Below are 10598 nucleotides of genomic sequence, written 5' to 3'. Positions count from 1 at the left end.
CGCGTCAGCTACTACGTGTTCTACTCCTTTTTTATTAACAATTTTACATTAATGACTGCAACAACATAGCCAATCTTACTAGGCGAGCATTCGGGTCCTTCACGTTATATAACCACTGTAGTGACTTGTGATCCGTCACCACAGTAAACGGTAAACTTTCCAAAAAACATCGAAATTTTTTGACACCCCAATGAATAGCTAAACATTCCTTTTCCATTGTTGTGTAACGCGATTCGGCAGCGCTTAAAAGCTGGCTCGCGTACGCCAACGGGACCTCAACGCCGTCATGAATCTGACTTAGCATCGCGGCCACTCCCAGGTCAGAAGCATCCGTAGTCAATATGCACGGACTCCCTGACCTATAAGTCGAGAGTGGGCCAGCGCGATTCAAACGAGCGTTGCTGTTCGGGTCCCCATCGGAAAGGAATATTTTTTCATTTAAGCTTATTCAAGGGCTCAGCCAAAATCGAGTAGTTTGGGATAAAACGTGAATGCCAGCCTGTAAGAACGAGAAAACGCTGGACTTGTTTTACGTTACGAGGTGCGGGAAATTTTTCGATGGCTTCGAATCTAGATTTATATATGTGGATTCCCGTCTCGTTCACTATATGTCCCAGTATTTTAGCTTCGGTTCATGCAAAATCGCATTTTTCAATTTTTAAAGTTAAACCGGCATTTCTCAATTGTGCTAAATTAATTAGATGTTGATCCCAATCATCGGACACTACGAGAATGTTATCCAGATAGACACATATATCAAACTGAGCGCCATCACGGAATAGTTCGTCCACCAACCGCTGGAATGACGATGACGCGTTTGTGAGCCCAAACGCCATTACGTGAATTGGTATTTACCGGACTCCGTGATAAAAGCTGTTTTCGGCGCGCTATCTGGATGCATTTCGATTTGCCAATAACCTGATCGTAAATCTAATGCAGTCTTATTCAACTTGCGGTAATCGACACAAAATCGAATTTTACCGTTTTTCTGATATACTAATACGACGGGAGACGCCCAGGGACTAGTCTAGGGTTTTAAGACGTTTTCACGTCTTTTTTCTTCACTGACCCTGTATGGTCGACTAGAGACTGGAAGCGCGTCGTCTGTGTGTATCTCATGATAAATGAGACTCGTTTTCCCTTCTTTTCGAGAAAATACTTCGGGGAATCTTAATAATAGGGCTTTTAGATCCATACGGCGAGAGTATGGCATATGACTTTGGTTGACTGCTTTTTTAATATCCTCTATAACTAAAGGTGGCGGCCCCTTTTGCACTTAATTTTTTTTCAAAAACAATCTCCTGATTTCCGAGGGTACACGTACCTCGACCGAAATCTATAACAGCGGAGACTGTTTGTAAAAAATCACGACCCAGGATGAAATCACATAGAAGAGATGGTACGATTAAAAATTCATGCTCGTAGTGTCTTCCTTTTATGGAAAACGACACTACTGCCGAGCCCTTAGTAAACGTATATTTACCGTCTCCTAGGGTACGTTCAGTAGAGCTCATCGCTGACAGCGATGAGTAAGCGCCGACACCAATTTTCTACTGTACGCTTTTTCTCGTTTCCGGTGTTGACGTCACGATGCTTATCGATAACTCATCGAAGTCATCGGCTCGAAGAGTCGGTTTTTTAGTCATCGTGACGTCAAAGTTTGGTCAACCGCGTTGGTTTAATGGAAAATGGCGGATCAATTAATGCAAATTGCACTCCAGGATTCTCACGAAACGTTCTATTTAATTGCTGTCAGACCTGCTGATCACGCTAGAATTGTAAGAGGTATGTTATTGTTTGTAATTTTATTGATACTAGTTTTCCTACAGAATTTGTATGAATGTATTCTTTTGTGAAATGTTAAGCCTTGGCATTTTACCGTGTGGTGCAAGGTGCATATCTGCATCAGAGCCTTTTAAAACGCTGCTTCAATTAGTAATATCTATTGAGAAATTTTGTATAACATTTATTTCAGACAAAACCTTTGCTAATTTTTGTTTGAAGCAAGCTAAATTAATTGGTGTAAAACCTCAAAGATTACCACCAAAACAAAAAAGTTCAACAAATGAAAAAACGTATTGTATCAACCACAATCAACCCGAATACAGAAACAAAATGTAATTACAGATCTTAAAAAAAAAGAACATTTTAGAAGAAACAAAATGTGGAAAACCAATAAATGTTAAGAAAAGTACAAAAGATGATGGTTTTGGTTTTATCAGTCAAGAGCAAGAGAGTGATGAAATGAACACACCTACAGAAAACGATGAATTAAATGGTAAACTATTTAGTTTACTCCCAAAATCCTAATATCTTTACAATCAATGTTTTGTATCCATAGGTTCTTCTAGTAGATGGGATACAAAATCAACACTGTTATTGATAAGTTTGTATTCCAATCATAAGGATGAAATAGACAATGCCAGAAAGAAAAAAAAATATCTGGAGGAAAATAGGCGAGCAAATGAAGGAGAAAGGATATAATTGGACTGCTGATGACTGCGATATTAAATTTAGGAAACTTAAAGGAACGTAAGTTGTTTATGGAATTTTATTTTCAAATAAGATGGTTGTAATAAATATATTTTAATTTTTGTTACAGCTACAGGAAAGTGAAAGACAAATCCAACAAAAGGGGCCAAGGAAAACAAACTTTGCCTTTTTATGATGAAATGGATGACATATTTAGCACTGACCATGCAATAGCACCTGTAAATTTATTAAACTCAATAGGTGAATCACCTACTGGTAATTAATGAGTTAGAATGTTTGTTTATAATTTTTAAGGTAATTATCATTCTTATTTTATTTAGAATCAACCTGTGGTAACGTGTCAAGATGTAGCTCCCCGGTCCAAAATAAATACTCTACATCTTCGCAACATTCCTCATCACCTTCGCTACACTCCTCGTCGCCTTCGCTACACTCCTTATCGCAGGCTCGGACTGGCACCTAAAATCGGCTCGGGCATTGTAGAGACGCCGGCCCCTACTAGACGCTGGCTAGACGGCCCAGATCGGCCCACCAAGAATTTGCCCAGACCGGCCCATCGGGAATTTGCCCGATCTGCCCTATGGCCAGTCCGGGCCTGCCTCATCGCCTTCGCTACACTCCTCATCGCCTTCGCTACATTCTTCATCATCCACATTAAAAACCATGGATACAACCATTGTTGTACAAGAAATAAAGAAGAGAAAAGTCAAACCCTCCCAAGAACCTCCAGAGTGGTTCTTAGAGTGGTCCAAGAGAAATGAGGAAATAGAGAAACTTGCTATTCAGAAAACCGAAACTTTTCAAACCGAACTGTTAAAAAGGCTTGATAGCAAAAATGAAACTTTAATAAAAATGGTGGACTCACTAATAAATATGTGATTACATAAAAGATCAAATTTGTAAATTATGACTAGTTGAAAAATAAAATAAAAAATTTAAAGTGCACAAAAAGTTTATTTAAAATTTAAAATGTTCAACCCGACTAGTTTTGGTCACGTTATAGTGCCATTTTCAGGGGTATGAGGTAGTTAGAATCATTAAACAATTATGACATGGTTTTAATGAACAAATTATTAATTTGAGATATACATCGATTTTAATTAAATGATTTTAAATGCAGCTAAATTTTGACTTCATATTTAATGGTTATAGACTAATATTGGTTTAAAGTCAGTACCAGTGATACTTCCTTCCAATGTGACATGAAATGTCATGTAAGCAGTTCTCTTAGGGGCGTTATATTTACAGTAATTTCATTACGTTTTGCTTTTGCAGCATCTGCATTAGCATTGTCAGCTTCTTGCACAATTTCTGCTGTCACGTTGTCAAAATTTTCATCTATGTAGTCACCCACATCGTCCTCTCCATCAAGTCTCAAAATGAAGTTATGTAATATGCACGCAGTCATTATGACTTCCGAGATTTCAGCTAATAAGGACATGTCCAGATATTTCAACCTTCGGAAACGACCCTTTAACAATGCGAATGCACGTTCGATCATTTGCCTGGCTGAGCTATGGCGGGTATTGTACGCAATTTGTTGATTTGTTCTATAACCATTTTCTTTAAAAGCAGTCATAAGGAACAAATCAAGGGGATATGCACTATCACCCAACACATGCCCATTAGACACATTCCTTGAGCCATTTCTGAGACATTCGTAGATGGTACTAGAACGCCACATTCTAGCATCGTGGACAGAGCCAGGCCATCCAGCACAACAATCAATAAAAAGAAGAGTTTCATTACAAATTCCTGTAATTTTACAGAAAAATTAGTAAGATTCAAAAACTAAAAGCGTAAATTTATTTACCTTGTAATAAAACTGAAGTTCTCTTCTTACGATTGTAATAGGAGTTTTTATCTACAGTAGGTTCCTTAATGTCAATGTGGCAGCCATCAACCGCTCCAATAGTTCCAGGGAAATCATATTTTGTCTCGCAAACTGTCATTGTAGTATTCATTGTTACCTCTGTAGGCCACGTAATGTATTGTTGTCTTAATCTTGACACAATTCTAACAAATTCAATGAAAACAAAGTGTGCATTTCGCTTGGAAAGATCAAAACGATCTCCAATGCTTCTAAATGACTCCGGAGTTGCCAGCAGCCATAATGAAACTTATATCCTTTTTTGGATAGATATAGTGATGTACAGTTTTTCAGAAGCTACCGCAGTTCCATAAATGTTGATTAATTCCTAATGAAAACAAGTTATTAAATGAAGGCAAAGAGTTATGTTGAACGAAAGAGTCGAGATAAATATCTAACTTACTTCAACAGCGGTCCTGCTCATTCGAAAATGAGATTTAAAATCTTTTTCTGTATAATATGGTACTACACTTTCCACATAGTCTGTTATTCTTACAGGTCTAGACCGAGGCTTAGAATTAGTGAATGTTGTTGCAATTAATGCGGCGCAATTTTTAGTTTTTTTAGAATAGTTAGGAGTATAACAAATATTAACACCACCATTTTCAATTATTTCATCGGTAACAAGTTAATTTACGATCAAATACAGAAGTTTTCGTTTTTTTCGATTTTCTTGCCCTTAAAAATTATTTGCCGCCATTTTAAAAAGAATCGATTACTAAACAATACCCGTTCAACAAATTTCTACGTCATTATGACGACAGAGCTCAGCGGTTACAGTTTTAAAGAAACAGTGCTTTTTACTCGATGAGCTCTACTGAACGTACCCCTATTATGATACATTCGACCTCATCCTGAGTGGGAAAATCTAATTTATTTCCTAATTTTTCTTGAAGTTCTCGCCATTGCTCTAAACTCATAAACGAGGCGTCTGCCTCTGAATCTAGACGAGCAATGCGAGAACCGTGTAAAAAATCGACCTTAATTGCTATAGGGGGGGTCAACCAATTTTTTCTGAAAGCGCCTAAAACCTTTTCGGGTTTGTTTGATTTTTGTCGGGGGCGCGGTACCCGTTTTTGCGCTCCCCCGCTTGAGTTTGAGGGTGATGGACATTTTGTCGAAATATGTCCGATGCCCTGACAATTATAACATCTTGTTACCTTGTGGTCCCGTTTTGGAAGATACGTCGTTTTGACTTGGAGCCGTCGCTCCTGTAGACGATTTTTGATTGTATTTTTCGCTACGCGAATTGGAATTACGCTGATCGTTGCGCGGCTTTTGATTATGCGGACGATACGAATTCTGAGAATGTGGGCTATTATGACTCGGTTTCGAATCATACTTATTGGGAAAGTTTCGAGGGTTTACCCCTTATAGTGCTGACTCTATTAAGTTACATTTTACTTGTAAGGAAGCTAAACTATGAATAGAGGTTGTTACAATTTGTAGTCTAATTTCAGGGCGTATATTTCGTTTTAAGATCGCCATTAAGGCTACATCCGATTGTGGATGTGACAATTGTTGATTTACTTTAATAATTCTTCCGAAAAAATTATCAATTGTTTCATGAGGCCCTTGAACCGATTGTAGCATATCAGTAATTCTATTCTCTTCTTGTTCAGAAGGGAAAAAAAAATCGCGAAATATGCCTTGAAATTGCGCCCACGTTGTTCCCTCTAAAGTACCGTTTATTTGGCGATACCACGCCAAGGCCCGATCTTTTAATACTAAAGGTAACATTCGCATTATCGCGTGGTCTGACAATCCTTTATAAATTTTAAAATCGTGTAAGGACATAAGAAATTCGGGTGCGTTCTCGTGACGCTTACCGCTAAATGTTAGGTCTTTCGGCGGCTCAGGCGGGCCTCACCCAACATTTGAGCAAAGTCATTTAAATCCATTTAATCACTTTTTCAATTACAATTTAAGTAAAAATAATTACGGGCCCCAGTTCGGGTGCCAAAATGTAACCGGTATCCAATTCTAATTACAAATAATTAATCGAACTATTCGATACCAACGGTTGCATTCAAGTTTTCCGGCCCTTAGTAATACTTAGTCTTAACGTAATTGAGAAACAATGGGAATAAATGTAAAATAACTATCTTTATTGGGTCTTATTCTTTTAGACAAAGTGAACTTACAATGAAATCCAGTCCTTCCACGGTTAAATTTGAATACTTGTCCGACATGGTAAATAAAAGTCTTGAGTCTCACGCACACTTAATCTATATCACAATATCCCTCACGCCGCTTGCCGCGTGAGTATTTATATTTGAGCGAAGAAGAGCAAAAAAAATAATAATATCGTTGATGACGTAAGCTCTTTTAGTAAAAAATAAATATGAATGATTCTGCAACGGAGCGGGCGACATCTGGTGGATATCTACCGACCCGTTGCATATTGTTTTGCGGCAGTACCCTCGTAGAAGACATTGAACACCGCTGAAGAGTTTCAAATTGAAAAATATTTTGGGTGAATTTATTAAAATCAAGATTGAGAAACTGAAACAGCTGGATTTGAGTAAAGTTTCATCCCGGAATTTAAATGCGATTCGCTTATTACCAATCCGTGTTTAAAACACTCGTTTCAAAAAGATTTGATTTTGAGGAAAAATGCTGGATTTGTCAAGCCCTATTTCTGGAACGAAGAACTTTAAAAAACATTTAATGAATCATTTGACCTCTAGTTATTCTAATAAAACCCTTCTTGATATTGAAGTTTGTGATTGATCACATTCAAAACACTCTGCCACAGAGGGGGCTTTAGACGATCAGATTTTTGCTTATTTAAACGAGTTTAACGAAAAATGTCAAGAATGGAAAGGTGGTTTTGTCACTATTGAAAATGAAATGCAACCAACGAACTCAAATCAAGAACCAAGTACTTACAAAGAAAAAACTATATATTCAACGTTTTTTATCAAGACTGAAAAAACTTTAAATTCATTAATAATTCTAAAGTTGTGTTTCCACCGGATTTTAAAATGCCAACTGATGACCACTTAGAAGATCTGGTCTATTGAACAAGAATATTGTAAAACTAATCAAATTTTAATTCTACTAATCTATTGTTATTAATTTCCCTACGTAAGATAGGTTTCCGCGTGGTAGATCGGTAGCGTTGCAAGATGTTATTCCAATGGTTTGAAGTTTGACTCCTGAGCTTTTCGATCTAACGCGCTGAATCTTTTAAACGAATATAAAGAGATGTCGCCTCAAGGAGGTTATCACTATAAACATGGCAAGTTTCGTGGTATTTCTACCTTCGAACGCGTCACCCGATATTTATCCGGAAAACACGCCTTCTTCGTTTAAGATGCAACTATCAAAACCTTTAAATTTTAACAATGAAAAATGTATATGTTCACTAGCTGAGATAATATTACCAGAAACCTATTCAAGTAGAGCACGTGTCAGATATTATTTCACCCGAAGAAAATCAATAAGATTATATTAAGATTGAAATCGCCCCAAACATTATGAGGCTGATTTAGACCGAAAGAAGAACACTATTCCTACATATCTTCAAAACAATATACTTAACGAGTTTGCGAAAAGTATTGAAACAAATCAAATATTTAAAGGTAAAATTCCAATAAATACGGTGAAAGTATGTGGAAAAGAGCTTGATTCAAAATTTAAAAAAACGGTTAAAAAGATTTCAAGTAAGAATTCCGCAATCATCGCCCTTAGCGTCTGTTTTAGAATTTCGGGAAAATGATTTTGTCGAGTGACTTATCTTTCAAATTACCCTCTCTCGAATCACGGCAAAAATATATCGCTTACTTACGCTTTTAATTAAATAAGGCTAGCTGTACGTCAATTTGAGAACATTTCCACTTCCGAGATTTTTTTTGAAGTTAGTTTTTTAGGATTATAAAATTGTTTAATGAAGTGAATTCTAATTCATTATCACTTCCGTCATCTAACGACATTGTTTATCCCGCAAATACAATCACACAATAGATGTTAAAACCAACAAATTTTATTTATTTTTCTTCATTTATAAAATGGATTTTTTTCTCTAATTGCTGCTCTTCCATTTCTAAAATAATCTAATTTTAAAATCTGAATATTATACTCAGATTTGGTTTAAAAGAAATCAACTTACTTTGGAGGGTGGCAAAACAACGTTTCCCTCGGTTTCTTCAATAACTCTCTTAAGTCGATTGGCCAAGTTTAAAATTCGGATGACGTGCAGAGAGAGATTGCTGGCTGACAAGAATTTAATTATTTTATGATCCGCTCGCCCCACTTCGTCCTGGGTTTGATCTTTAATGGCGTTGTAAGAGTATATTTGAATATCGAGATATACAGCTCGATCTCCAACTATTTTCGTGGTGTTCTGGTTTCGTACGAAACTCCGTCTTCCTTCACTTTTACAGATTGTTCAAGTCCAATATGGGAGATTTTTGACATTCGCTGTACCTCACCAATAAAGTTAATATCATCGTCAAGCCCTTGAATTAATTCTTCTTGATTCGACTTGGAGGTAGATAGTTCGTCAGCATTGATAACTGAGGCCATTTTGTCCGTTGTGTGATTTTACATCAAAATCCTGGCCTTTTTATACGGATTGTAAATGCATGTATAATACTATAAACCTTAATTATTTTTTATGCAAAAAGATACGCATATACAAAAAAATTATTTACTATAATTAACGTGTATTATATGCAAGATTTTTAACCTAAGGTTACGTATATAATTTAAAATGGGTATCGTCAATTTTGTTTTAAAAATTGAAAACACCCTTTTTTAATATCCAAAAGGATACTTATTATTATTAATGTTTAATATTTAGATACAAGTTTGATTATAATTATAAAAACATTTTTATTTAGTAGCGTTTTAAATTTACACACCCAACTGTCTAAGCCCGTTAAATTTATAAAATTCCAGCGGAACATTTTAAAACAATTTCAACATGTTGGTTATTTTGCAAACCAAATCTGTTCCATTATCAGCAATGATGTTATTGTTCAAATTTTAGTTTTGTTCAGTCTTTTACCTACGTAAATACATTACAACAGCATAAAATCCACCAAATTTTAGCCAGGATTTCAAACCTGTTACCTCATTTCGTAGTAAAAAAAATATTTCTACGAATTAAGTAATTTTTTTAAATTTCTATACTAACAACTTTTCAATTCTTAATTCTATCTTTATTTGGTAATTGTTTTTTTAATCTTTGTTTATATAATTTTTAATTCATAAAAAACATTTTATGGGTGTAAAAATGAATTATTTAGTTATTGCACTACCCTCGTAGCCAATACATTTAGTCTTTTGCGAAAGAAGTATTACAAGAGATTGTAAATTGTTAATAAGCTTTGTGGCCAAACTTCTCTTTAATAACAAAATTATACTTTTAATTTGCCAGAAAATGAAGTAAAAAAAAGTGTGACCAAAAGTAAATAAGCGTAAGTTTTTTTTTATCGGTGGGAGTCAAACATGATCGTTTATATCTCGGTCCGATCGTGTCCAAACTTGTCTGGCTAAAAGACCTAGTCTTAGGGGTTGTGGTCATGGGTCAACCATCAAGGCCAAATTCAGGATCAAACCAAGATATGTTGTAGGGGTTGTTTTTGAAGGTTTTTTGACGTCAAATTGGCAGCCATCTTGGAATTTAATTGTTTAGATTTAGTCCATATCTACAGCTGTCACGTAATCCAAGAGGTGGAGCCACATATCATTGGTGAAGGGGTGTGGTTAATCAGGGTCTCTCGAACAATCTAGGTGAATATGGGTGTTACCACATTCCAAACAAGGGTGTAGCCACAAGGACAAAACTCCAAACCAGTGAAAGCAAGGGGGGGACATAAGCACTGTTCAAAGCAAGTCGTTCTATCGGCTGCCATCTTGGATTTCGGTCATTGAACTCGTTAGAAGGGACCCACCTTCAACTTCCATGGAATAGTGGATATTAAACCGGGATAACATAACGCAAGATACAAACCTTAACATTTAGATAAAACATGAGAGGTGTTTGCATTATAGCACCAATCTTCTTATCATAGTTTAAAAACATGAAGTGAATCTTTTGTCTGAACTTTTAAAAATTATCGTTTCTCCAATCTTAATTCACTGAGCCTGTGCTCCCTGTAAAAAAATTTTGTTGTAACTTCTTTGATGATAATCTAGCTCTTCTAGCACTTTTTAAATATCCCGCAATGGAAAATAACCTTTGGACATCTTCTGAGCTTGCGGGAAAGGCTAAGTAGATCTTTGC

The 10598-nt window shown here is 36.1% G+C and overlaps 1 protein-coding gene across 1 annotated transcript; it reads right to left on the bottom strand.

The window, feature by feature from the left end:
- Positions 1–3703: 3703 nt before the first annotated feature.
- On the bottom strand, positions 3704–8893 carry LOC149926037 (uncharacterized). The gene is made up of 3 exons (XM_090161847.1): positions 8800–8893; positions 4307–4612; positions 3704–4248 (listed from the first exon to the last, which is right to left on the bottom strand). The coding sequence occupies exons 1-3, from the start codon at positions 8891–8893 to the stop codon at positions 3704–3706; spliced, it is 945 nt and encodes a 314-aa protein (XP_090017973.1).
- Between the last annotated feature and the right edge of the window lie 1705 nt (positions 8894–10598).

This window comes from Leiobunum rupestre, chromosome 10 (genome assembly GCF_980474605.1).
Source record: "Leiobunum rupestre chromosome 10, qqLeiRupe1.1.hap1, whole genome shotgun sequence".
In the NCBI taxonomy this organism is placed as follows: Eukaryota; Metazoa; Arthropoda; class Arachnida; order Opiliones; family Sclerosomatidae; genus Leiobunum; species Leiobunum rupestre.
Note: the sequence above shows the minus strand (reverse complement) of the source record. Positions and strands in the feature narration are given on the sequence as shown.

Bases quoted from the DNA above. Each gene is read 5' to 3' on its own strand.
- LOC149926037 (XM_090161847.1), bottom strand. From the start codon at position 8,893: ATGGCCTCAGTTATCAATGCTGACGAACTATCTACCTCCAAGTCGAAT. The intron at 4,613-8,799 runs GTGAGGTACAGC...AAAGGATATAAG, and splicing joins CGATGATATTAACTTTATTG to TTTCATTATGGCTGCTGGCA. The intron at 4,249-4,306 runs GTAAATAAATTT...GTAAAATTACAG, and splicing joins AACTTCAGTTTTATTACAAG to GAATTTGTAATGAAACTCTT.